Source organism: Lutra lutra, chromosome 12 (assembly GCF_902655055.1).
Source record: "Lutra lutra chromosome 12, mLutLut1.2, whole genome shotgun sequence".
Classification (NCBI taxonomy): domain Eukaryota; kingdom Metazoa; phylum Chordata; class Mammalia; order Carnivora; family Mustelidae; genus Lutra; species Lutra lutra.
In genome coordinates, this window is record NC_062289.1 from 66,232,211 (window position 1) to 66,260,067 (window position 27,857).

At 50.4% G+C, this 27,857-nt stretch overlaps 1 protein-coding gene across 2 annotated transcripts; it reads right to left on the reverse strand.

Annotated features, from left to right (window-relative positions):
- Positions 1 to 356: 356 nt before the first annotated feature.
- GGT5 (gamma-glutamyltransferase 5) lies at positions 357 to 27,560 on the reverse strand. 2 transcript variants are annotated; one of them, XM_047698036.1, is made up of 12 exons: positions 26,881 to 27,560; positions 10,759 to 10,889; positions 9,814 to 9,909; positions 9,131 to 9,326; positions 8,389 to 8,546; positions 7,712 to 7,858; positions 6,720 to 6,856; positions 6,149 to 6,339; positions 5,654 to 5,760; positions 5,344 to 5,462; positions 5,111 to 5,221; positions 357 to 1,905 (listed from the first exon to the last, which is right to left on the reverse strand). In XM_047698036.1, the coding sequence occupies exons 1-12, from the start codon at positions 27,198 to 27,200 to the stop codon at positions 1,675 to 1,677; spliced, it is 1,944 nt and encodes a 647-aa protein (XP_047553992.1). In that variant the 5' UTR covers positions 27,201 to 27,560; the 3' UTR covers positions 357 to 1,674. The 2 variants fall into 2 exon arrangements, with proteins under 2 accessions (XP_047553992.1, XP_047553993.1); XM_047698037.1 differs by lacking the exon at positions 357 to 1,905 and adding an exon at positions 3,336 to 3,801 and having other exon boundaries at positions 26,881 to 27,531.
- Between the last annotated feature and the right edge of the window lie 297 nt (positions 27,561 to 27,857).

Genomic DNA, 27,857 nt, shown 5'->3' on the forward strand with positions numbered 1-27,857 from the left:
CATAGCTCCACTTCATTAAGGAGAATTATATGAATTGCGTTAATACATGTAAAGCAATAGACAGGTACCCAGCCCATGGTCAATACCCAGCAGAGGTTGCTATTGTTGCCTTGGGACATATATTCACATTAAAGGAGCATCCATTCATTCCCATTTTATTTGGTGGTTTTTTGGTGGGTTTCTTTCTTTCTTTTGTCATTTTTATCAAGAATGGGTGTTGAGGAGTGCCTGGGTGGCTCAGTCAGTTAAGCGTCTGCCTTCGGCTCAGGTTATCATCTCCAGGTCCTGGGATATGGGCCACGTCGGGCTCCCTGATCAGTGGGAAGTCCACTTCTCCCTCTCCCTCTGCCTCTTCCCCTGCTTGTGCTCTCTCTCTCTTAAATGAATAGATAAAATCTTAAAAAAAAAAAAATAGAAGGGGTATTGAAATTTGTCAAATGCGCCCTCATTCTCTGTAGAGATAAACCATTTCTCCTCAGGATAGAAGAGAAGTGAGAGTCACACTCATGGATACACTGAAAGAAGAAGACCTTCCTTGCAGCGCTGGTGTCCACCCTACTGGGTGAGGTGGGACATGTCATTGTGTACATGTGTTGCTAGATTCTCCATGCTAATATTTTTTAGGAACTTCGTGTTGAATTTCAAAAACACAACTGGTCTGTGGTTCTCTTTAGAAGGTTTGGGGTCGGTGTTTTGCTGGCTTCCTAAAGTGAATGTAGACATTTTCCTTCTTGCTCCTCCCTGTGAGGGCTTAACTGGTAAGACTGGTCTCTGGCCTTAATGGCAGGACACTTCACCTGAGGAAATTTCTAGAAGGGTGTTTGAGGTAAGCCAGTGTTCCTGCAATGTTCTTAATTTTTTTAATGATTGTTGACACATCTAGATCTTTGCCCCTCCTTGGATCTGTCATTTATATTAAAGGTTGCCAGATTTAGCAAACAAAAATATAGGACACCCCCTTAAATTTGAATTTCAGATAAACAACGTTTTCAGTGTTTGTCCCATGTAACCCTACTTAAATCATCCTAGAGAGTAATTTATTTTATTGGACTTGCCAAATTTATTTGGATGAATGATCTTTTAACTTCCTCTATATCTGAGCTCATTTCCCCGTTGTCATTCCTTTTGTGTGTTTGCATTTTCTTCTTTTGTACTGTAAGCTGTCGAATAACCCATTGTTTTTTCAAAGACCCGTTTTCCTGATTTCAGATTTATCAGTCTCTGCTTCAGTTGTTACTAAGCATTTCCCCTTGCTTTCCTGATTGTTCTGACTGCTCCTTTACTAACTTTCATTTAGATCCTTTATTCATTTTGATGCTTATTGTTCATGCAATTGTTTCAGACAATGCATTTTCCTTGGATCCTGCATTAACCATATTCTGTAGGGGCTGGTCTGTACTGTGCCAGTGTTATTTTGGGGATACTGTAGCCCTGGTTCTGATTTCCTCTGTGTAGCAAGATATGCAAAGGAGTTCCTGACTCGGCTGGGTAAGTGGGATCACGGACATTGCTGGTGGTCCTTGTGGTATGTGGGCACCGGCTAGGCAAGTCCCCGAGGGTGGAATGGGCAGGGAGGGAGAGGAGTGGGATTCCTGCAGGGGCACCAGGAACCGAGGAGAGCTCTGCACTGCCTCGTAACAGGATCAGGTATGCATTTTTCAAGGCCCATGATTGTCATGAGTGGGGAGTGGGTGGAGGCAGTGGCCGCACCAAGGAGGTGGAGAGGGAGGAGCCAGTGCTGAGCCAGGCAGAGGGGGAGAGGGAAGATTGGGTGCCCAGGGTGGGAGAGGAGGACACCAGAGAGTTTCCGGTTGCCTCAGAGCTGGCTTCCAGTTGGGCGTGTTGAGTCTGAGATGCCTCTGGCCACAGCTGGAGTGTGGGTGTGGGGTCTGATGATCCAGAAACCTGGGACAGAGCGGGGGTGGGGACCCATCAGCTCGTGTGTGATAACTGAGCGTCAGGGAGGGACCTGCTGGGCCCATAAGAGCTGCCCTGGGACTTTTGTTAAGCTTCAAAAGCAGTGTGGAGGGGAGCTCTGTCAAGCCGGCTGGTTGTGAAGTTCAGTGAACAAAGTGCTGGAGACATCGGGACAGTGGCCAAGGCACCCTCCCCTAGGGGAGGCCCCCCCATGGATGGTCCTGACAGCGCAGGGCCAGACTCTGGACCCCACCAGGTCAGAAACTGCACCCTCCCAACTCCAGCTTGTCTCCGCCCACTTTTTCTGCACCCCTGACTCCTGAACCAGACCTGCCCTTCCCAAAAGTCCTCTTCCCACTCCCTGCCGAAGTCAGACTCTGGGAGGAGCTGTGGTCTCCAGGATGCCCAAGTGCAGCAGTGAGGGGCCCCAGGGTCCACCACGGAGCACAGTGATGATCACAGGCCTGTCCCCCTTCTCCAAGTCAGCCACCCTTGTCCCCAGTCCTTTCTCCTGGAGTCTGTCAGAATGCCCCCTTAGACCCTCCCAGTCAAGCTCAGATCAGAGATCTGCCCCATCCACCCCCTTCGCCCCGTGTGTGGTCGACGAAAGGTCCCCATCAGGTCCCCATCCTGATCCCTGGCACTTGAGAATGTTAACCTCATACGGCAGAAGTGACAAGTGGGGTGGGAGGCCATGGCCAATGGCTCAGCAGTGGAATGGGCCTCAGACCCTGCCAGGTGGAGGTGTGCCCCTGCGGGACACTGGGGTAACCCCCAATGCTCCCAGGAATCAGTGTGGGGCAGGAACCCCAGGTCAGTCCAGTGAGGCACCCTCCGGGAGGGCAGCCCACACAACAGCTGGCAAAGCCATTCTCAGCAACTGGGAGCTAATGGGTCCAGAGCAGTAGTTTTCAACTAGGGATGATTTGGCCACTGCTGGGGGTAGTGGGTGCTCTGCATCCTGGAAGGAGAAGCCAGAGAGGCTGCTCAACACACTACAATGGGGGGACAGCCCCCCAACAAAGACCCTTTCATTTAAAATGCCCACAGTGCTGAGGGTGAGAACACGGGCAATTGCTGGGACTGGGGACTGGGGTGGGGGTCTCAGGTCCTAGTTCATCCAACTTTTTCCTGGCACAGAGGACAAGATCCAGAGATGGTCCTGTCAAGAGTCAGGGGCAGGTGCCCCTTGGCCACAGCCCTGCCTTCCCACCAACACGCAGGCCCCCGACAGCCATATTGCAGAGGCCCAGCGGGTGGTGGGGTGCCGCCTCCATCCAGGGCTGGCCTGAGTGAGGCCAGCTGGTTGCTAGGTCTTGGTTTCCACACCTCCATGCTGGTGTGTCATGGAGGACTGTAGGAACTCAGTGCGTGTGCTTTCTAAGGGTGCCGTCCCACAACTAGACCCCAAACCAGGCTGAGGTCCACCCTCCTCTTTAATGTTGGACTAGACAGCATACAGGTGGGGAGTGCGACCTGGGGCAAGGGGAGGCCACAGTCCTGGGTGAGAGGCCTAGGGAAGACTTAGTGGTGTCGGGGGTGGTCAAGGGCAGGGCCACAAGGGGATCTGGGAGAAGGCTCAGCCCCCACAGTCATCCATCTTCCAGGCTGTCCCCACCTCTTGCAGCCCCAGACTGACCCTCCGCCAAAGGGTCCAGATCCTGGTCCCAAGGCCAAGGCCGGGCCTGGGCACACACTGGTGGTGGGGCCGGATTGCAGCTCTCAGGAGCAGTCTCCTCAGTAGCCTGAGGCCTCCCCACCTTTCCTCGGGTCCGCTGCAGCATACACACAGGCCCCGTCCTGGGACACTGCCTGGACCACATTCAGGAAAAAGGGATTCCTGGTGTGGTTGTGGCCCCTGGCCTGGAGCCCCTTCTGCACCTCCTGGAGGGGAGAGAAGGCCAGTGCACAGGTGAAGACAGCTTAGCTCCACCTGTTGAGGGCCTAGGGCCCCGGGCAGAGATCTGAGTCCCAACTGAGAAGGCAGGACTGGGTATCAGTGATGGTGAGGATGGGATGACACTGGCTGTAGCCTCGTTTGGAGGGCCTGGAGTCCGTGGCCTCCCACAATAAGTCCCAGTGGAGAAGCCAGGCTCTGGGGAGCATGGCAGAGAGAACATCACCCAGGCCAGAAGGAGTTTGAGATGCAAGACCATTTCTGGCCTGCGTCTGAGGACACCATGGGGAGGACCCTATATAGGGAGGGGGAGCACATCAGAGTCTGAGAGTCCTTAGTCTCCAGGCCCCAGGACCAAGGTTCTCAGGGATTGCACACTCCCTTGGAGTAAAGCTTTCTCGCTGTATGGTCCTCAGTGCTCCAAGGGCAACGGGAGGCAGCCTTAACACCAAGAGCCCCTCACCACGGACGAGGCAGCTTTGAGGACCTTAAACCCCAGCTGGCTATACAGACCCCAGGCATGAAGCTCAAAGCCTTCAAAAGCTGCCAGACTTTTAAATTAGATCTTAACAAAGCGGGGCGCCTGGGTGGCTCAGTGGGTTAAAGCCTCTGCCTTTGGCTCAGGTCATGATCTCAGGGTCCTGGGATTGAGCCCCACATCGGGCTCTCTGCTCAGCAAGGGGCCGCATCCCCCTCTCTCTCTGCCTGCCTCTATGCCTACTTGAGATCTCTGCCTATCAAATAAATAAATAAAATCTTTAAAAAAAAAAAAGACTTTAGCAAAGGGCATCTCCCAGCCCAGAGAAGAAGGTGACTATGTGTTAGGGCATCTCTTGGATGAGAGAATTTAGCTCTGGGGACCTGCTTGTGAGGGGGGAAACCCAAGAAATATTATAAGGACCAGCACTAATGCAACCCCAGTCCTCAGAAGGAAATGACTACTACTCTTACAAATAAACTCACACATGAAAGCTACAAGCCCCACAAGGAAACAGATCACCATGAGAGAGTGTGCAAAGCCACAGCCGGGAAGACCAGCATCTGGAGAGAACAGAACAGAGCAGAGACTAAGGGGCAGAGGTGCCTGGCCTGGGAAAAGCATGGATGACACCCTGTTCTCTGCCTCGGGAGCCACAAGACTGGCCTGGCGCCTTCCACACTGAGCTTCTGAACGGATGGCCCCAGAAGGGGAAGTGTGCCCAGCTGAAAATACTCAGTGGCTAAGATCCCACTGGGGGCTTTGAGCAACATGCACCGAGGCATCAGTCCTGGCGGTGGCAGGGACAGCAGCCTTACCTGGCTGAAGGTGGGCTCATATTCCACATGGCCCTTGCTGTTGACGTGCAGGATAGGGGCTGCAATGGCAGTTCTTAGGTCAAAGTCAAGCCACAGCTTGTTTATGATGGCCTGGGGGAGAGAAGGAGAACACAGGAGGGGAGGGAGGGGACACTGACCACAGCCACCATACACCAGCCCCTTCCTTCCCCGCCAGGAGTGGCGATGTTCCAGCCAGGTGCTCCCCAACTCACCTGGGCCACAGCAGAGATGATGAGCTCCCCACCGGCCCCACCAATCACCAGCTTTGACCCCCGGGCTGTGTTGACCAAGATGGAGGGAACCATGGACGATGGAGGCCGCTCACCTGGAACTGGAGGCCAGGTGGGTGTCACCTGCACCCTCATCTGCAGCCAGCACCCTCCAGACGCCCCCCGCCCCCGCGCCTGCCTCCATCTGTGTCTCCATTCACTGCTGTGCACACTGGGGCTGGCTCAGGGGCTGCCTCATGCCACCTGGCCTGCCCACTTGCCCTCTTCCCACCAGTGGGGTCCTCAGGCTCACCGGGTTGGGGGGTGACTTGGGAGCCCAGGGGACGCCTCCAGCATAGGTCCAGAAGCTCGTTATTGAGGAGGATGCCCGTGCGTGGTGAGTACAGCATTGCTCCAAAGCTGCAGGTGGGGTCGGGTCTGGGCTTGGAGCTCCAGGCTCCAGGCTCCCGTCCTGGAATGCGTGCCTGACCCCCTCATGCAAGTGACAGCCCGCTAGCACCCTGGGGCCACTATTCGCTCCCTGGCACTGCCCCCAAAGATCCCCCTGGGCCTCCCTGTCAGGACGTCCTTCTGGGTAAACCTCATCCCCGAGCAGGTCCTGGCTCAAGGCCACCTGTCAGCAGCCTTCCAGCCAGAGAAGACAGGAGAGTGGCCCCTCTGACAGAAAGGAGGCAGCGAAGGGAAAAGCAAGGTACTGCCCTCTGGACACAAGCAAGGGGAGACTGGGGGCTCATAAGACCTGCTGAGGGAGCAAAGGAGGGCATTCAGGGGTCAGACAGACACATACGGCGTGTTGATGGTGCTGGTGGCTGCCACAGCACTGCCGTCCTCCCCCAGCACAGACACATGCGACGTGCCCGTCTGGCGGCCCCAGGTCCCAGCCAGGCTGTAGTGGCTGAGCTGGTGGTCTCCCCGAGCGTCGATCTGCTGGCGGATCTGCTGGGCCAAAGTTTCTCCCAGCAGGTCCTGGGAAACATTCTGGGGTGGCCGGGCAGGTGGCAAGGTCAGTGAGGAGCCAGGGGCCCACAGAGAAGAGGGTCCCTTGAGAGACCCTCCCCAGTCTGTCTTCCTCTAGCCCAAGCTGCCCCCAGACCCCGCCCGTCCTCCAGGTCCTCTGAATTATGGTGCCAACACTGTCCCTCTAGTACTTGCCACTCAGGGGTCCCTTCTAGTCTGCAGACCCACCTCACCCTCCCTGCCCTGGGCCACTGCCAAGCTGTTCTGTCCTGAAACTCTGTATGCACTCCTCCAACCTCACCTAGTCAGACTCTTGGGGTCCAGGGACAGCCTCATGTTCCCTTCATGCAGAGCCCTGGGGGCTGGGAAGGGGGCTCTCCAGCGGCCACAGTCTACCTCACCTGGATATCCAAGTGGCTGCGGGGGTCCCACAGCCGCCACCTCTGTCCCCCAGCAAACTTGAGCGTCTCCACGAGGTGATGGTACAAGTTCACCCTCCCCTCGGACCTGGCCACCGACTCAGAGGAGAAGTTGAACCCTGGGGAGGGGATAGACGCAGGTCGGGGTCACCCCGTGTCGTGGGTGGACTGTTGGCCCCCCTCAAAAAAGATTCATTCATGTCCTAATCCCCAGAACCTGTGAATACTACCTTATAGGGCAAAGGAGTGAATTTTACCTTATATGGCAAAATGTGTGATTAAGTTAAGGATCTTGAGAAGAGCAGATTATCCTGGATTATCCGGAGGGCTCTAAATGTAATCACACAATTAAATGTAATCGTATAAAACAGACACACAGAGAAGAGGAGGAGGCTGTGTGAGCAGAGGGAGAGACCCAGGTGCCGCTGCAGCCACAGCCTGGGAATGCCAGCAGCCTCCAAGAGCTGGAGGAGACAAGGAACAGATTGTCCCCCAGAGTCCCCGGAGGAAACACAGAGCAGCTGACACCTTGATTTTGATCTTCTGGCCTCCAGAACTAGGAGAAAATAAATTTCTGTTGCTTTAAGCCTCAATTCCGTCACGGTAGTCTCCAGGAATTGACACAGTCAGCGGCGGGCCGCCCCAAACCTGGGCACGGCTAGGACCCCCCCACCTCCATTTGCCATCCTGCAGGCCAGACTTCAGCCCTGGGGGCACACGCTGGCCAGGCCGCTCACCACCTGCGGGGCAGGACTCCCTGGGTGGATGACCTCGGACCCTTCAGCAAAGCCCCACTGTGTGGACGGCGCCAGAGACCAGCTCTAGGGCATAACGTCCTGACCCATTCCCATTTGGTGTCTGAGGAGGGGCTGAGCTGGAAGAGGAAGGCTGCCCAAAGCTCCAGCTGGGCTCGAAGATGCCAGTGGGGCAGGACTCTGGAGGGAGGACCTGGGGGACGGAGGTCGGAGTCTCACCTTTGAGCACGTTGAGGACAAGGCTGAGAATCGCACCCGATGCAGGCGGTGGCGGTGAGTACAGGGTGTAGTCCCCCAGGGGCATCTCCAGGGCATCCACTACCTCTGGCTGGAACGATGCCAGGTCCTGCAGGGTCAGCCTGCTGCCTGAGGTGAGACGAAAGAGACCCCAAGTATGGATGGAGAAACTGAGGCAGAGTGATAGCTCCTGATCCCAGGTCATGTGGTGGGGCTCCCCACATCAACCTAGTCTCTTAGAACCCTAGGGGTGATGGAGGGTCTGCAGGCAGTGCCATCAGGGCTGGGCCCTAGAGCCAGGTGAGGGATGGGTGGACGGAGGCCAGAGGCAGGCAGGTTGGTGGGAAGAGGACGGGAAGGTGAGTGGAAGCTGGCCTCTGACAGATTGTGAGGGTGGCCAGCTCCAGGCCCAGGAACCCACTGTGACCCACTATAGCCACCACTAATTTGCTAATTTATGGGGCTCTGCTCCCCAGGGGCCCTGACCACAGGGTCCTTGAGACCAGCAGTGGGCAGGCCTGGACGCATGGCCTCCCTGAGTCCTGGGAGCAGCTGACATTCCAGCAGGCTTGCGGAAGGGCCTGCCCTCACCCCTAGCACCCAGCGCCCAACTCTTTCTCTGGCAGGGGCGGGGGCTCTGGGACCTTGGCGCAGCTGACCTTGATTTGCAATGTCCTCCAGCAGCGTCTTGCCCAGCGTCCCTGTGTAGAAGGCCTCTGCACCCTCCGTGGCCACGGTTTCCAGGGTGGCAGCCAGTGCAGGCCAGGGGAATGGGTCCTGAGCCCTCAGGGGTTCTGTGCCGTTGAAAAAGAGCTGCCTGGGGAGTTGGGGGCAGCCTCAGGGTGGGGCCGGGCCCCGGAAGGCAGCCACACTCCTGCAGGAGTTCTTGTGGTTTCCTTGGGACCCTATAGGGAGGCAGTCCTGGTCCGGGGTCCTGAGGAGCTGGTGTAGACATCAGGGGAGATGGCTCCTCTATGCTTGGGGGAGGCTGAAGCCTCTTACCTCACTCATCACCCTGGCCCAGGGAGGACACGCTCCCTACATGGGCCTGGGACACCCCTGGGAAGACATGGTCAGTGGGCTGGCATGGACATGGTGGGGGTGGAGAAGGGCAGGGCCAGAGGGCAGTGGCAGAGCCCAAATCCACATCCTGGAGTCCTGTCACTTGGATGTAAACTTCTGGCCTGAGGCCCTCTGATTACATTCTAGCTCAAAGGTCTGTCAACTGGGACAGCAAAGCACTGGCCTTCCCGGCCTTCAGGCCCCCGACACCAGCACAGGGTCAACCTTCAAGTTCATGGAAGGGCTGGGGTGGAACTGGGGTGGGAGCGAGGCAGCCGGGCCAGAGCCTGAACCCAGGAGCTGAGCGGGAGTCCGGGGAGCCCCTCAGGCAGTGCTCACCTCAGGGATGTCTTGTATAAGGAAGGACGCAGGAAGTTGCTCTGCAGGAACTGACTGAGGATGAAGGGCATGCGGTAGTCCCCTCGGAGCAGGGAGATGGTGGGCCTGAAGAGCTGTGCCCAGGGCAGGCGGCCGTGGCGGCGGTGGGCCTCAGCGTAGCCACGGAGCTCCCCCGGCACTCCGATCCACTGGGCCCCTACAAGGCCCGGTGATGTCATGTCCCTGCCCTCAGCCCCATAGCCTTCCGCATGGGTTCTCTACCACCCCACACTCGCCCCACCCACTTGGTCCCCCTAGCATGGCAGCTGGAATGAGCTTTCTGGAGCCCACACCTGACTTTGTCATTCCCCGCTCAACTCCCCACATAACCACCCCGTGGCTCCCCACTGCCTTCCCTCAGAGCCCAGTCCAAACTGGCCCCAGGACCTCCCACTCCACCCACCACCCCATCACCACTGAACCTTCCAGACCTTTGCCAGTCTGGTCCCTCTGCTTGGATTACCACTCCCTTCTCAGAAAGCCCTGTCCCAGGAAGACTCTCAACTCCGGGGGGTCAGGACCTCGAGGGGGGCTCCCTTGGCACCAGGGTGTCACAGCCTGTCCACAAAGCCCCTTCAGAGGAGGGTTCTAGTCAGCCTCAGTGGCCTGGTAGGATGAGAGTGTGGTCCCTCCAAGGGCCTCACCTGTGCCCAATGGCTGGGCCTGCTCACACTGGTCCAGCAGACCCGGGACGTAGTTGGCGGGCACTGTCTCCCTGGCATTGATGACTTCCACCTTTCCTGGAGTTGGGGCAGGGCATGTGAGCACTCAGGGGCACTCCTGTGGCTTCTGGGTCTCACCCCACACCATACGCTCCCCTCATATGCCCCTGGCCCTGTTCTAGGCCTGTTTCTTTCTTTGTACCTTGAACTCGACTCTGTGCTATAGGGGCCAAGAGCAGGCCGCCCCAAAATGGGCCACTTTGCCTTGAAGATTATTTTTGAGTTAAAAGTAACTAAAACCTAGCAGAATCCAGAAGAGTTTTCTATCTCCCCCCTACTATTGCCTGAAAGAATTTAGACAGAAGACCTGCTCCAGGAAGAGAACCATCACCATAGACAACTACAGCAGGATACAAACTAGGTAGGAGAGACAGGGAGGGACTTTGCAAGGCCTTTGGTAAAAGTCTTCTGGGTCCCATTGTTTCCCAGTGGCCCCGCGCACATTTGCTTAGCAAATGTTTACTCTTCTTTATCTTCCTGTGAATTGCATTCCTTCCCTTTGAAGTCCCAGACCCCTATCCTCTAGACAGCTGATTTTGTCTGTCTGTGGAATTTCCATGTCTGTGTGGATTCCCCATACATAGGAAATTAAATTTGATTTTGTCCTGTTACTTTCCCTCTTGTCAATTTAATAGTTAGCTAGAAGGACCTTGAAGGGCAGAAGAATCCCCTCCTCCCTGACAGTGCTCATATCTGAGATGGGCTGCAGTGGCTTTGCACAGACAGGGTGGGGGACGTGGGGGGCACCAAGAGGACCCAGGAAGAGGTATGGGTGCACGGCGAACACTTGGGGTGTTTGTAAGCACTTCACTGTTAGCACTTGTGGACCAGCCCGTCCTCGCCACGGGGTCCCTCATATGAACTCACCCGTGGTTGCATTGTAGATGGTGAAGATGACCCCTCCACCCAGGCCCATGCTCTGAGGGTTGACGACTCCGGTGCAGACCAGAGCTGCGATGGTGGCATCCACAGGCGAGCCCTGCTGCTGGAGAATGGCTCTAGGGAACATGACACAGAATAAGAGGTCTGGCCCCCTGGCCCCAGCCTCCCAACATGGGCTTCCTCAGTTGACATTTACCAGGGAATGGTGACAGGTGGGTGACCATCTGCAGCCACCAAACTCTGGGTTAGGTTGGAGACTACATTGGGCTGCCCCCTCAAGTCCAGCTGCTCACAGGTCCATAGCCCCCTACAGACTGCAAATCATAATGGCATTTACACTCCCCCTTGCCTTACATAAGGTACTTCTCAGTTTGTGCAGTGCTTTTGCAGCCATTGTTCCCTAGTCCCTCCCAGCAGCTGTGACTCACTTGCCTGGGCCAGACCCGCCAGTCCCCAGCAGTCCAGGAGCCCAGCCTAGGCAGCTCCCACTCAGCATCCCACTGGGGATACCACAGGTCCCAATCCTTTTAAGACTGGACTTTTTCAGGTGATCCCAGGAGCTTGTCCTGTCGCCAGGGGCCTGGGCTAATGGGTTCCCCAGCCCCTCCTGGGGCTCCAGTGTCTGTGGGAATGTTCTCTGGTCTCAGTCTCCCACCTGTGTATGGGCACCAAGGGGTAGGCCTTTTAGTCCAAGGGTCTAGTCAGACTGGCCTGTGTTGAGGAAATGACCTTGTTCCTAGGGCACAGCCCTGAGCAGTTCACTGGAGGCCGCCCCTTCCTGAACACTAAGGAATCCACCCAGCACTTCCAGGAAGCGAGCATTTAAACCAATTACAGATGGGGAAACCAAGCCCAGAGAGGGAGTGGACCCAGTTCCCCTCCCCCACCCCATAGGACCTCCGACCCCGGTACCCTCCCTCAGCTCGGGCACTTCAGCCTGACACTACCCCCCTCCAACCCTGGGCTCACAAGCTCCCCTGAGCCAATGTCCTTGCTCTGGGCCCACCCGAGGGCACACATGGCTACAGCATGGACACGCGGTATGTTGGACCGGGGAAAGGGGCGGAAGCCAGCAGCATGACACAACGAAGATGGTCACATCCAGGCAGGGAGAAACACAGATGCTTCACAAAATTAAAACACCACAAACAAAAACAAAAGACAAACTGGAAAACTGTTAAAAAAAAAAAAAAAAAAACCTCCCGTCACAAAAGCCTTATGTCGCCTGACCCATTGTTCCCAGCTCCCGGAAGTGCTTTCTGCATTCGGCTTCCAGGCCCCCACCACCGCCTGCCACCATGCTCTGGTTTCTCCCCACTTCCCTCACCTCATGCTGTTGGGGGCCTCAGGCTCAGTCTTCTGTCCTTGTGCACCTGTTTCTTCTCCCAGATGAGCTGATCTAGGCTCAGGGCTTAAAATGCAACTCTATTCTGATGATAGCCAAGTTTTATCTCCAGCTTAGACCTCTCCCCTAAACTCCAGGCACACCCTAGCCGCCCACAAGATACCTCCTTTGGGTGTCTAAGAAGCATTTCATTTTTTGTTTTATTTGGTTTGGGTTTGTTTCTTTCTTAAGTTTTTATTTGAGGCATTACACTTTTTTTTTTTTTTAAGATTTTATTTATTTGACAGAGAGAAACACAGAGAGAGAGGGAACACAAGCAGGGGGACTGGGAGAGGGAGAAGCAGGCTTCCCGCCAAGCAGGGAGCCCAATGCGGGGCTGGAACACAGGACCCCAGGATCATGACGTGAGCTGAAGGCAGATGCTTAATGGCTGAGCCACCCAGGCGCCGAGGCATTTCACTCTTAACACGACCTAAACTCCACTTCCTTCCTTCTCACCTCTGCCCCCCAAAATGGCTGCCTTTCTACCTTCACTATCTTAGAAAAGGACACAACCATTCACCCCTTTGCTTAGGCTGTGAACACTGGAGCCACTCTTGGTTGGTCACTTTCTTTCATCCCCAGATCCAAGCCACAGGCATCTCTTACTGGGTTATTGCAACGGTCTCCTCCTTGGTCCCCAACATTTGCCATCCCCCTTCTGTTTTAACAAAATCGTCTGTCAAAATGTAAATCAAACATCGCTGTAATGGGAAACAAAATCATTCAGATTAAATTTCCCACAGACCACTAGAAGAGCCAGACAAAGGGAAAACATCCTCTTTAAAGCATCACGGGGATGGGGGACAGGGGACGGGGGTTGCTCCTGGATGGCTCAGTCCTTTAAGCATCTGCCCTTGGCTCTGGTCATGATCTCAGTGTCTTGGGATCTAGCCCTGCATCAGGCTCTGTGGGAGCCTGCTTTTCTCTCTCTCCCTCCGCGCTCCCTCACCCCTGCTCATGTCCTTTCTCTCTCAAATAAATAAATAATCTTTAAAAAAAAATAAAGGCATCACAGGCAGGGAAGAAATGCAGGCCTAGAGACAGAGGAGTCTAGCATTTGGAGATAGCTTTCCCTCCTCAAAATGTTTGCCAGTCCTGAAAGAAGGGGCCAAGAAGCCACATAGTGCTTTTGACATCATTGTGTGGCCGGAGCCTGGGTGTGCTGGTGTACCGGACTTGCGATGTGTTATCCTCACTCTGGGGGTAAAACGAGAAATGGGCCAGGCCTGACAAGCCCAGTGGCCCAGCTTCAAATCATCAACTCTCAGTCAAATGGAATTAAAGTCATTCCAGAATGTTGGTATCCTGGACCTCAGATTATTTCTAACAATTATCTTGAACGATTTTCAACACACTCTGCAAAGGCTGACTTCAAAATAACCAAGCAAACAAGGCAGTAATAATACAACATAAACAAAGCCCAAGAGAAAGCACAAACAATAGGAGAAAGAGACCCATGGGACCTCCAGATTATGAAACTGTCTGACCACAGATTTTAAATAACTACATTTAAGGATATAAAAGACAAGATGAAGGATTTCCCCAGAGAAATGGCAATGATAAAACATGGAATTAGGAGCTCAATGCTAAGGGCATTAACAAGAGATTGGACACAAAAAATTTTTAAAGATTTTTATTTATTTATTTGAGTGAGAGTACGAGAGTGAGAGGGAGTGAGAGAGCATGAGCAGGGAGGAGTGGCAGAGGCAGAGGGAGAAGCAGACGCCCCGCTGAGCAGGGAGCCCCATGTGGGGCTCTATCCCAGGACCCTGGGATCATGACCTGAGCTGAAGGCAGATGCTCAACCAACTGAGCCACCCAGGTGCCCTGGACACAGATTTTTTTCAAAAAAAGATTAATTCAATACAAAAATATCAAAATCTAAATGCAGAAGGAAAAAAAGTAAAGAACATATAGAAAATGCATTAAGAGACGTAGGGATTGGGGCGCCTGGGTGGCTCAGTGGGTTAAAGCCTCTGCCTTCGGCTCAGGTCATGATCCCAGGGTCCTGGGATCGAGCCCCGCATAGGGCTCTCTACTTAGCAGGGAGCCTGCTTCCCCCTCTCTATCTGCCTGCCTTTCTGCCTACTTGTAATCTCTGTCTGTCAAATAAATAAAAATCTAAAAAAAAAGAAAAAAAGAGACGTAGGGATAAAACAACAACTATATATATATATATATATATATATATATATATATATATAATGTGAACATTAACCAACATGTATAACTATATTAATTTCAGACAAAGTAGCCTTTAAGAAGAAAAACATTATTAGAAATAACAGTGACATGTTAATATTATAAAAAGCTCGACTCAATAGAAAGATATAAAAATCTGGATGTGTGTACACTTAACAGTTTAAAAAACATATAAAGCAACACTTGGCAGCATGCAAAGAAATAGACAAATATACATGGGAGGAGACTAACATACTTCTCTCAGAAACTTCTAGAATCAGCAGGAGAAAAATCAGTGAGGCTATAGAAGATCTGGATGTTACCACTATGATAAGATGACTGAGCCGACATGTGCAGGACGCAGCTTCCGACAGTCATGAAGCGGACACACAAGAACGTTCAAGAACACATAAAACATTTATACAAACATATCAGCAAGTTTCACGGAACTGAAATAATACAAATGACTTAGAAACCGTCCCCACACGGTGTGCCTGGGTGGCTCAGTTGGTTAAGCGTCTGCCTTCGGCTCGGGTCATGATCTCAGGGTCCTGGGATTGAGCCCCGTGTCGGGCTCCCTGCTCAGCTGAGAGCCTGCTTCTCCCTCTCCTCCCTGCTTGTGCTCTCTCTCCTGCTCTCTCTCTCTCTCAAATAAATAAATAAAGTATTTTAAAAAGAAAAGAAAAGAAAACCCCCATGTAGAACCTTCTTACACTGTTGGTGGGAATGCAAGCTGGTGCAGCCACTCTGGAAAACAGTGTGGAGATTCCTCAAAAAGTTGCAAATAGAGCTACCCTATGACCCAGCAATCACACTACTGGGTGTTTACCCTAAAGATACAGATGTAGGGATCCAAAGGGACCCGTGCACCCCAATGTTTATAGCAGCAACATCCACAACAGCCAAACTGTGGAAAGAGCCCAGATGTCCATGGACATATGAATGGGTAAAGATGTGGTCTGTGTGTATGTGTGTGTGTGTGTGCACATGTGTGCACAATAGAATACTACTCAGCCATTAAAAAAATGAAATCTTGCCATTTGCAATAATGTGGACAGAACTAGAAGGTATTGTGCCAAGCGACATAAGTCAATCAGAAGACAATTGTCATATGATCTCGCTCATGTGGAATTTAAGAAGCAGAACAGAGGCTCATGGGGGAAGGGAGGGAAAAATAAAACAAGACAAAATCAGAAGGAGCCAACCATAAGAGACTCTTAGTCATAAGAAACAAACTGAGAGTTGCAGGAGGTCGAGGAGGTGAGCGGATGGGGTAACTGGGTGGTGGGCATTAAGAAGGGCACGCAATGTAATCAGCACTGGTTATTATATAAGACTGATGAATCACAGACCTCTACCTCTGAAACTAATAATACACTGTATGTTGGGGAAGGGAGGCAGTGGGTCTGAAGAATTCCCACATTCACCACAGGGCCACACAGGGAAGTCTGGAGGACCAAACAATCTGAGAACCTTTACTCAGAGGAGTGTTAAAGGTTGGGTTTGTCACTATCCAGCTTATGTGTGAGTGAAAGGTGGCCAAGGGAAGGCATGGTGCCAAATAGTTCTGGATCCTGAGAACTCTCAAAACGAATAAACCAACGTTCTCCTTCAGGGCAGAGGGAGCCGCCCTGATGAGAAGCTGCTTTAGTAGAAGCAAACTGAACAGGACTGGAACCACAGAGGCAAAGGAAAGAGAAAACAATTATCAGAAAGTAGGAGACCATATATATTTCCAATCATTTTGCAGAAACAGCAGAAGGAATTCAAGAGCCATGAACTGATAAAAACTATTTTGACCCACCTTCCAGCCTAAAAGTATAGAAAAATTCATCTTGCTTGAACGTGAACAAAAAAACATGTTGAAGTCACACCCCATACCAGAAAGACAAGCTTACAAATCAGATGTAAACAGCAACTTAATATTTCAGGATGTTCCAAAATAAGTTAAAAGGATTACAGAGGCAATGAAGGGGCAGCAGACATCAGAATTAGAAAAACTGCACATAAAGAGATTGGAAAAGAGGAATTAAAAAACAAAATTATAGGGATGCCTGGGTGGCTCAGTCAGTTAAGTGTCCACCTTCAGCTCAGGTCGTGATCTAGGGTCCTGGGATTGAGTTCTGCATCGGGCTCCTTGCTTAGGGGGAAGCCTGCTTCTCCCTCTGGCTCCTGCTCCCGCTGCTTGTACTTTCTCTCTCTCTCTCTCTGATAAATAAATAAATAAAATCTTTTTTTTTAATTATAGAAAAAAAAAAACCCAAATTATAGAACTCAGGAAATAATAGAACATAGGAGAAAAAAATCTCCGAAATGAAGGCTGTGGGGCACCTGGGCAGCTCATTGGATTAAAGCCTCTGCCTTTGGCTCAGATCATGATCTCAGGGTCCTGGGATCGAGCCCTGCATCGGGCTCTCTGCTCAGCGGGGAACCTGCTTCCTCCTCTCTCTCTGCCTGCCTCTCTGCCTACTTGTGATCTCTGTCTCTCTGTCAAATAAATAAAATCTTAAAAAAAAAAAAGAAAAAGAAATGAAGGCTGAACAAAGATAAACACAGAGCAAATACCTACAGAGGTTCCTTAAAAAAAAAGAGAAGATGAAAAGGGGAAATTTTTTAATGAAAAGGAGATTTTAAAATACAGAAGATAGGCAAGAATATCAAATGTACACTTAATACGAGTTCCAAGGTGGAAATCCAAATCTTTGGGACAGAATGAATAATAAACAATATAATTCAAGATAACTTTCCTGATTTAAAGAGAAAAAAAGACTATAAAATTTTCTCTGTATTGAAAAGGGCACTTCACTATATAGGAAAATCAATTCAGAATAGCCAACACTGAGGTATATTCTAATAAACCTATCAGACTTTATTAACAAAATTTTTTGGCATCTAGATAAAAAGATTAACTCTCTTACAGGAGAAAGAAAATCAGATTGTCATCAGACTTTTCAACACCAATGCTTTGTGCCAGGAATGAGGAAGGGTTATAATCAACACATTCAAGGAAAGAAAATGTGAACCAAGGATTTTATATCCAGCTAAACTGTTTGTTACCTACAAAGGCCACAAACTGTTATGAACATGCCATAATTCAGTGAATATTTTCAGCATGAAATCTTTCTGAAGAATCTTATAGAGAACAGACTTCAGACAACAAAATAATGGGAAAGATTCTGACATGAGTCAGTGTAGGAATTAAATATATAATTACCCATAGATCTCAGACTAAAAATGATAGTTATTATTGAAACAGGATAGCAATGTAATGCTTATTTTTCTGAAAATGGAGGCACAGTACAACCATAAAAATGGAGTGGGGATTTTGTTTTGAGGACATGACTGTTGTCTTTGACTTATGGGCCAGTCAATGGCAGGTTAAAAAAAAAAATACTCTGGTTTACAGGCCCCAGTATTGATCAAAGCAAAGGTGCCTGTGTTATTGCACACGAAACCAGATGTTTGGCTGTGTTAAACTAACCAATGAAAATTTTCCTTTTAATGATTGTCTGGACAGAAAACTCATTTGGTGGCAAGAGAAAATTAACTGAAAACATAGTAGAAACAGCTTTAGCTATTATGGGTAGTGAGGCCTGTTGTGTGGATTAAAAAAAAAAAAAGGAGGATGGGAGTGCGAATGGGGAGGCTATGTAAGAAGTAGAATAAGGTTATTGATTGACTGCTAGGTATTAATTGAGAGTAGAAAGATATCTCAAATCCCTTTATATCCTCTTAGGAAAGAAAGGGAACAGGGGAAAGAAGAGGTTTCTAGGTAGTTTCAGTATTACTCATAGTAGGGTAGTCTATAAATCTAATGGGATAGATGTAGAGAGAGATTTTTTTTTTAAGATTTTATTTATTTATTTGAGAGAGAGACAGTGAGAGAGAGCATGAGCTAGGAGAAGGTCAGAGAGAGAAGCAGACTCCCCGTGGAGCTGGGAGCCCGATGCGGGACTCGATCCCGGGACTCCAGGATCATGACCTGAGCCGAAGGCAGTCGTCCAACCAACCGAGCCACCCAGGCGTCCCTAGAGAGAGATTTTTATTTTAAGGAATTGGTTCATGTTATTGCAGAAGCTGGCAAGTTCAAAATCTGTAGGGTAGGCCACGAGGATAGAAACTTACATGGGATTTTTTTTTTAACCTTTTAATTTTATTTATTTCAGAGAGAGAGAGAAAGAGAGAGGGGGAAAGAATGAATGGGGGGTGGAGGGAGAAGTAGGCTCCCCACTGAGCAGAGAACCTGACGCAGGTCTCCATCCTAGAGATGGAGATCTGGGATCATGACCAAAGCTGAGGTCTTAACCGAGCTTAACCGACTGAGCCACCCAGGCACCACCCAGATGGGATTTTTATGTCATAGATTTGAGGCAGAATTCCTTCTCTGATAAACCTGTTTTTGCATTTCAGACCTTCAACTGATTGGATGCGGCCCACCCACCTTTGGGGTAATGTTTTATTAAAGTCAGCTGAATGAAATGTTAATCACATCTACAAAATACCCTCAGAGCAAATTCTAGACTAGTATTTGACCAAACGACTAGGCACCATAGCCTAGTTTAACCATCAGAGGAGCAAACAAAGAATATTCCAAAAAAGCAGAAGAATGAAAAGTACCATAATTATACATCTAATATTATAATTGCATATATAACATGCAATAAAGATATCAATGGAAATATAATAACGATTACAGCAAAAATACAAGCCTTTCTTGATATCAAAAGCTATGACAAAAAAGAGAAAATAAGGGGCGCCTGGGTGGCTCAGTGGGTTAAGCCGCTGCCTTCGGCTCAGGTCATGATCCCAGGGTCCTGGGATCGAGCCCCACATCGGGCTTTCTGCTCAGCAGGGAGCCTGTTTCCTCCTCTCTCTCTGCCTGCCTCTCTGCTTACTTGTGATTTCTCTCTGTCAAATAAATAAATAAAATCTTAAAAAAAAAAGAGAGAGAAAATAAGTGATATATTTGCTTGTTTTTCAAACAGAAACACAGAAATAATAGCAAAAAGAAAGGAAAGATAGTGGGGTTATGGACATTGGGGAGGGTATGTGCTATGGTGAGTGCTGTGAAGTGTGTAAACCTGGCGATTCACAGACCTGTACCCCTGGGGCTAATAATACATTATATGTTTATAAAAAAATTTAAAAATTATAAAAAAAAGAAAATAAAAAATAAAAAAGAAAGGAAAGAGCAAAAAAGAAAATGAAAAGAAAGATATGTAAGTTAAAAAAAAACAGGAAATAAAGAAATAAAGAAATTATTCCCTCTAAATACAGGATGACAGGAACAGGATGAAGGTAATGTGAATGAGATCTTTGAGGATATCTTTTTACAGTTTTGACTTAAAGTCAAAAATAAAATTAAAACAAAAAGGAAACCCTAAAACAATATAAACTGAAAAAAAATAAGCTAATGGTATATTGAACTGATAACCACACAGGAAAAATAATTTAATTTCACCATACATCTTTTATGTAGTATAGCCTCAGGACAATAAAACAAAAACAAACAACAATTATTGGGAATAGAGACAATATGTAAATATACTAACATTGATGGGAACTTCTTTGACCATAGCGGAAGAGACACACAGTGTCAGACAGAGGAAGATGGGAAGAAGCCTATGGTCATGGGTCTCAGCTGGAGGTCTTGGTACAGACTCAAGATATTTGTACATTTCTTCTGCTTTCGTTCATGGACACAATGTAGAAGCAATGTCTTCCCTGTCTCAGTGAACATCCCTAGCCCTCAGATCTTGGTTTCTAAAATACCATATTCTACTGATTCCTGATTTCAGATCTGGCTGAGGGAATGTACAAGTAGATCTTGGAACATTTTGGGCAGGAAGTCAAGAAAATTTTCTAAGACTAATGGGTTTATGTAAAAGAATATAGTTGCTGGCTTAGAGTGGCTCCCATTGGTCAAATTTGTGACAACTTGGGGATCAAAAAGAAGAACAGGGATGAATTATAACATATCGAATTGAAAAAATCCTTGAGTCAACAGTGACATTCAAGAACATCTAGGTTGGGGAGGATGGGATCTTTTTGACAGAAGAATACGAACTCATGAATGTTGAAGAAATGACAGGTTTAGAAATCACCTTTTTGCAAACACAAATTTATTCAGACAAGGACCAAAAATAGATGCTAAAACAGGGGGTCAAGTGTTGTTTGAAAAAAAGGATATTCACCTGGTCTCAAAGTATCAAACCATATATTACTAATTTAGTAAAGAAAATGATAGCCTTACAATGAAGAGATTTAGAAGATACCACCTTCATGAAGTGATCCAACTTAGCATCACTAATGATGGGGGAGCTTTCATGTTGAACCAGAATCTGATAATGAGGAAATAATCAGACAAACCAAGATTGTGAAGCAAGACTGTGATTCAAGTGGACAGGCTTCTTTAAAAATGTTAATGTTATAATGCACCTGGCTGGCTCAGTTGGTTAGGCAGCTTACTCCTGATTTCCATTCCCAGGTCATGATCTCAGGGTCCTGGGATTGAGCCCCACATCAGGCTCCAAGCTCAACGGGCAGTCTGCTTGAGATTCTCTTTTGCCTCACCCTCTGCCCCTCCCCCCACTCACATGCTCTCTAAATCAATCAACCAATCAATCTTTTTTTTTAAGATTTTATTTATTTATTTGACAGATCACAAGTAGGCAGAGAGGCAGGCAGAGAGAGAGAGGAGGAAGCAGGCTCCCTGCTGAGCAGAGAGCCAGATGCGGAGCTCGATCCCAGGACCCTGAGATCATGACCTGAGCAGAAGGCAGCGGCTTAACCCACTGAGCCACCCAGGCGCCCCTCAACCAATCAATCTTTAAAAACTGTTAATGTCATAGAAGATGAATTTGTATTTTAAGAAGCAAGGGATAGGGGCACCTGGGTGGCTCAATTGTTAAGCGTCTGCCTTTAGCTCAGGTCATGATCCTAGGGTCCTGGGATCAAGCCCCACATCACGCTCCCTCATCTGTAGGAAGCTTGTTCTCTCCTTCCCATTCTCCCTGCTTGTGTTCCCTCTCTAGCTGTGTCTCTTTCTGTCAAAAATAAAATAATAAAGTAAAATCTTTTAAAAAAGAAGCAGGAGATAGTTCTAGATTAAAGGAGACTTAAAAAAATGATGATCACGATTGGTTACTGGATCTAAAAAGATAAATAAATAGAAGATAGATGATAGATAATAGGTGACAGGTTTATTGGATCAACTGGGAAAATTTGAATTGGATGAAGTATCAAATACTATTATTATATCAAGGTCAAGTTTCTTGAGGGTGATAATGGTATCAATGTTATATAGGAGAATGATCTTATTCATAGTAGATATGTACCTAAGTATTTAGGGATAAAGTGCAATGATTAATGCAACTTTCAAAAAATGTTAGATAACATATGGAGAGAGAGAAAGAAAATGAGGTGAAACATTAACAATTGGTGAACTTAAGTGAAGTATAAGTGGCATTCTTCCTCTTTTTCTGTGGGTTCACAGCTTTTTCAAGATAAAAACAGGGGTACCTGGGTGGCTCAGTCAATTAAGCGTCAGACTCTTGATTTCAGCTCAGGTCATGGTCTCAGGGTCGTGGGATAGAGCCCTACGTTGGGCTCTGCACTCAGTGCTGAGACTACTTGAGATTTTCTCTCCCTTTCCTGCTGCCCCTCCAGCTCATGCTCTCTTTCTCAAATGAATATATAAATCTTTAAAAACTTAAAAATATAAGCATTGAGGGGCGCCTGGGGGGCTCAGTGGGTTAAGCCTCTGCCTTCAGCTTGGGTTATGATCTCAGGGTCCTGGGATCGAGCCCTGTGTTAGGCTATCTGCTCGGGAGGGAGCCTGCTTCCCCCTCTATCTCTGCCTGCTGTTCTGCTTACTTGTGATCTCTCTCTCTGTCAAATAAATAAATAAAATCTTAAATATATATATATATATATATATATATATATATATATATATATATAAGCATTGAGGGGGGAAATAGCCAAAACAACCACAACAAACTTTGTGAAATGCAGCTAAGCGTGTGATTCTTGATCCCAGGGTCATGAGTTTGAGCCCTACATTGAGTATAGAGTTTATTTTAAAAAAAGGGGGGGGGGCGCCTGGGTGGCTCAGTGGGTTAAGCTGCTGCCTTCGGCTCAGGTCATGATCTCAGAGTCCTGGGATCGAGCCCCGCATCGGGCTCTCTGCTCGGCAGGGAGCCTGCTTCCTCCTCTCTCTCTGCCTGCCTCTCTGCCTACTTGTGATCTCTCTGTCAAATAAATAAATAAAAATCTTTAAAAAAAAAAAAAAAAAAAAGACCCCAGCTCAGGGAGGTTAAATCACGTGCCCTGTATTGTGCAACTGGTGAGTGGGAACTCCAGCCCAAGTGGTCCCTGAGCCAGGGCCATCATGCCTATGAGTGTGTATAACAGAGTACAAGTCAGTGGGCCTTGTGGATGCATGAGGGACATACAAGCTTCTCTACCTGTAGGATCCTTCATCAAATAGGAACACAGCACCTACTGTCTGCAATGCAGCCATTGTCCTAGGGGCACGGTGGTAACCAGATGGTCAAAGTCCTTGCCTTTGTGGTGGCTGAGACAGAGGATCAGCAAATCCATGCCTAATGTTGAGGGCTTGTGATTCTTGGCCATTCAAATATCCTCTATTATGAAGTTTCTGTTAAAATTTTTTGTCCACTTTCCTATCAGGTTTTACGTCAAATGCATACAAATGCAAATTTTACATCAAATGCATTTCTGCGTTACCAAGACAATCAAATAATTTTTCTATCTCCTAAATTATGTTAAACCACCCTTGCATTCCAACTGCATGAGACAGAGCACAGGATTCAACCTCCCTGAGCCTGTTTTTTTGTTTTGCTTTGTTTTTTAAGTGAACTCTATACCCAACATGGGGCTCAAACTCATGACCCCAAGATCAAGAGTTATATGCTCTGCCGAGCCATCCAGGCGCCCTGAACCTTTTCGGCTGTGAGTGGGAGCAATCCTAGTCAGCAGAGAGCTGCGTGCAGAACAGTCAGAGATTTCTGCCACGTCTGTCCCCAAGGAGCCAAGGGGCTGCTGTCACCACCACTGCTGTCACACACTCAGCCAGGTAGGCACACTGCCACATGTGGGTGCACAGTGTCCAGGCACATGGGCTGTTTCCACCGGCATGGCCCCAGAGGGGAGGAAATGCAGTAATTTCCTGGGGAGCTGGCCAGGAGTCCAGAGAAGCACAAGGGTCATAGGAGCTGGGGCGGAAGGAAGGGGTGGGGTCACACCCTAACCCCATGAGTCTTCCCCACAGTAGGCTCCCTGCTCTAACTCCGGGCCCTAACTGGGGGTCCTGAGATGCTGACCCATATCCAGTCCAAGCCAATGTTAACAGTTAACGGTCAGGTGGCTGACATCGAGGGAGCGCCTCCTACTGGCAAGGAAAGCTTCATGCGTTTCCCCCCCCCCATGAGGGAAGTGCTGGCATGAGTCCAGTTTCACAGGTGGGGAAACTGAGGCTCAAAGGTTGCAACCACTTGCTAGAGTCCCTGCTCTCCTCTGTGCTAAGAGCATGACCCCCCAGACCACTGGATGGGGCTGGAGCAGCTGATAAGACCCAGCTCTCAGGGCCCATCCCCATCCCCACCTTTGCAGCCCAGACTCCAATGTTCTGGAGCACTCTGGACCCCACCATCCTCTTCTTCTTCTTCCTTTTTTTTAATTAAAAAACATTTTTTTGAAAGATTTCACCCATTTCTTTGTCAGAGAAAAATAGAGAGCAAACACAAACAGGGGGAGGGGCAAAGGGAGAAGCAGGTTCACCACTGAGCAGGGAACCTGATGCATGGCTCCATCCCAGGACCCCAGGATCACGCCCCGAGCCAAAGGCAAACACTTAAGCGACTGAGCCATTCAGGCGTCCCCCAAATATTTATTTATTTGAGAGAAAGAGAGAGCACAAGTAGAAGAGTAGCAGAGGGAGAGGCAGAAGCAGGCTCCCAGGGAGCCTGATGCGGGGTTGGATCCCAGGCGCCTGAAGTCATGACCTGACCCGAAAGCAGATGTTTAATGGACTGAGCCACCCAGGTGCCCCCCCCGACCCATTGTCTTCTACAACCACTCCCTTTACGAGCAAAGCTCTTTTACAGGCCTGCTAGAGGCTGGGCAGGCATTTGGATCCAGGATAGGCGATGGAGGGCTCTGGGAGGACCCCAAGCCTCCAGCAGCTCGGGACAGTTTCCACCCCTGCAGAGGCAGGGAGGACAGTCCCAGCTGGGCCTGCTCACTCTGTGACACCAGGCAGCTCCCTTCTGTACAGACCTAGTTTCTTTATAAATCAAATTCAGCAATGAACCCTACTGGATTCTGGGAAAAGCAGTGAATCGTTCCACTGAGGATCCTGTGGGAGGGCAGGTATTTCCAAGTGGCCACAGCAGATACATGTCACAAACCTAAAAGCCACCACTACGCTGAAAGCTCATGCAGTCTCCCTAAAAGACGAGCACTTACTCAGAGCCTCAGAACACCCAGTTTGCACACAAGCTTAACACACTGGGACATAGTGCTGGAAGATGATAGACTAGAGAGCAAGGGACCTCGCTGTCACCATGGGTCTATTCATTCCTCATGGTGCTGGGTCCTCACTCATGCCAACCTAAGAACCCTCTCCCAGAGATGCCTAGGTGACTCAGTCAGTTAAGGGTCTGCCTTAGGCTCAGTTCATGATCCTGGGGTCCCAGGATCAAATCCCACATCAGGCTCCCTGCTCAGCGGGGAGTCAAAATCTTAAAAAACAAAAACTAAAACAAAACAAAACAAAAAAAAAAACCTCCCCCAGGAACTCTGGCTACAGCAGAAGGCCCAACCCCAAAGGAGTAAACCTGGTGCTGGTCGGGAAGGAGAAGATTGGGTCTGGGAGGCCCTGCTGGAGAGAAGGGACAGTGATGGGAAAGCGGGGGGTGGGTGGGGGGGGGACAGTGAGGAGGAAGGAGAGTGGGCTTCAGACCACCAGCTCCCTTCAGAGCCTGCAGCAGCATGGCCAGGAGCCCTCAAGTGGAGGGATCTTAGCCAGGAGGTCCCCAGCTCAGCCAGGGTCTCCTGTTCCATGTTCCACAACAGCTGGGGCCAGCTCCAGGCTCCCTCCCACTCCAGGCTTCTTAAAACAAGAACAGGAAGTGGAGAGTGGTTTTCAACAAACACAAAACACAGGGGGAGAAACCACATCCTCTCTCCTCACCAAGGAAACTTGCAGAGGGCATCATGGGCTCCGAGTAGAGATCCCCCCAACACTGACCTTCACACGCACAGCAAGACATGCCATACAGATCCCCCCACAAAGTCTCCGGGAGACACAATGGGCCCAGACCCCCCACAGAGAAAGGTGGCAGTGGCTCCCACTGCGGGGGGGGGGGGGGGGGGACACATCCCCATCAGGGTCTCTGGGGCCTGAACCCCAGGCCCTGTTTGCCTCTTTACAACTCTAGGTTCTGGTGGGCTTGGCACCTCTGCATGCTCCAGCAGTATGGAGCTGCCACCCTCATCCTTGAAGGAGCCCTGAGGGAGGGGAAAGAGGACCAGGTCGGGAGAGACAGGTGGACAGACAAAGGGAGGAAGGAACGAAGGAGGAGACGAATGAATGAAACAGAAGGTTAAAGCTTGCAGAAACGGGGAAACCAAAACAAAGATGGTACGGAATGCCACCTGGGCAAGGACTTGGCCACACTCCTCCTTGCTCCGGGACTGTCCCCTTAGCTTACAAAGCACTTCTGATCTTGACAATGATCCATGAGGCAGTTATTCCAGAAAACAGACCCAGCCAGCAGGGAGGGGGATGACTGCTTGGGCTTCTCACTAGCCTGGGCTGGGGGCCAAGAGCCAGGAGGGGTGTCCTGCTATATTCTGCCCCGGTGGGCAGCGGAAGCCTTCCATGGGCTGGGCTTCCTGGAAAAGGGTTGGAAAACACCAGCTGGGGCCCCTCTCTAACACCCACCTTGCCCTGGCCCCAAACATCCAGCAGTCCCTGGCTGGGCCCCAGGCCCAGACATCAGAAGGGGAGGCAGTGGGGAACATGGTGCTGGCCAGGGCAGGTTTCCCAGGTCCTGGGCCCGGGTGAGAAACTGGCCCTGGGCAGCACTGAGTGCACACTGACAGGCCAGGGCTTGCCCACACTTCTGGGAAAAAACCCCAGCCTTGGAGAACAGCTGTGGCTTCTCTAAATGACCCAGCACCAGTCATCAGGGTTAGCCTGGGCCAGACCAGTGACACTGTGGCAGTGCCCTCTCCGGGTCTCCTGAGCCCCGGAGCTAGGAAAAGACTCACACACCACATCTGTCAATATCCCCAAACCCCCTTCTGTCTCATGCGCACACCTGCCTCTTGCTCTGTGGAAGGGTCCTGGGGCTGCTTGCTTGCTGGAAGCTGTGCAGCCCCCACTATGTGCACATGCACGTGCATACACACTTACATACACACCTTCTCCGCACTCTCACCACCAGTTAGAGTCTCCAGGAGGGGCCAGCCACTGAGAACCACCCAGCTTCCACCCACCTCTTACTCACCGTCCAATGTCCGAGCAGACCTTGGAGTCAGCAGCGACCGCAGCACGGCTAAAGGCCTGGGGGCCACAACCGGTGTGGCGGCGAGAGAGGACCACGGCAGGCACAATAATGGCCAGGGCCAGCCCCAACCCCAGCAGGACCATGCTGGCCGTGACCCTGCGGCCTTGGGCCATGGCTCTGAGGCCCGGAGTGGAGAGAGAAGGCAGGTGGATGGACACACAGGTGGGTGGATGAATGGACAGATTCGCTGGTGATGGGACAGATGAACAGATGAAGACCAGAGACAGACAAATGGATTGACAGGCTAGACAGCTGAACATAGGCTAGGAAGAGAAGGACAGTCAGAGAGACACTGGACAGAGACAGGATTGTAGACAGATGGACAGACAGGCTTACAGATGATTGGAGGCCCCCCGGCGGACTGATGGGCATACAGACCAGCCACCAGTGGCGACGGGGCTGCTGTCCTGCTCAAGCGCCTGCTAGAGGCAGAGCTGGCCGCCTGCCTGAACTTCCAGTTTTCAGCCCCTGTTCTTGGCCCTGGCAGAAGGCCAGGGAGCAGGGCGTTTATGGGGAGTTTTCCTCCCAGAGAGGAGCAAGCCACCACCGTTAACTCCCTCATTCCCACAGCCTGCCCAGGGCTATTCCACCCCACATGCTTGGGGACTTGGTGCCTCCTGCCCCCAAGGGAGCCAGGACAGCAGGACCCAGACCTGCCTTGTCCCCTCCCCTGGATCTGCTGCAGAGGGACAAGGGGGCTGCATGGTCACCCTACCTCCCACCTCCTTGGTGTGGTTGCGCTCAGCAAGATTTCCTCAGCATCCCCAGAGCCAGAGGACACTGAGGATGTCTGGGGCCCAGACGTGGGGCTGAAGAGGGCCAGAGACAGAGGGATTGGGGGACCCAAGGCAATGTCGCTCAGGATCCGGGTTCAAGTCCCAGCTCAGCCGTGGCCTAGCCAGGAAACTGGTGTGACC

Bases quoted from the DNA above. Each gene is read 5' to 3' on its own strand.
- GGT5 (XM_047698036.1), bottom strand. From the start codon at position 27,200: ATGTTCAGCTGTCTAGCCTGTCAATCCATTTGTCTGTCTCTGGTCTTC. The intron at 9,327-9,813 runs GTGAGGCCCTTG...CGGGCCTTGTAG, and splicing joins GGCCCAGCCATTGGGCACAG to GGGCCCAGTGGATCGGAGTG. The intron at 6,857-7,711 runs GTGAGACTCCGA...TCCCCTCCCCAG, and splicing joins TGTCCTCAACGTGCTCAAAG to GGTTCAACTTCTCCTCTGAG.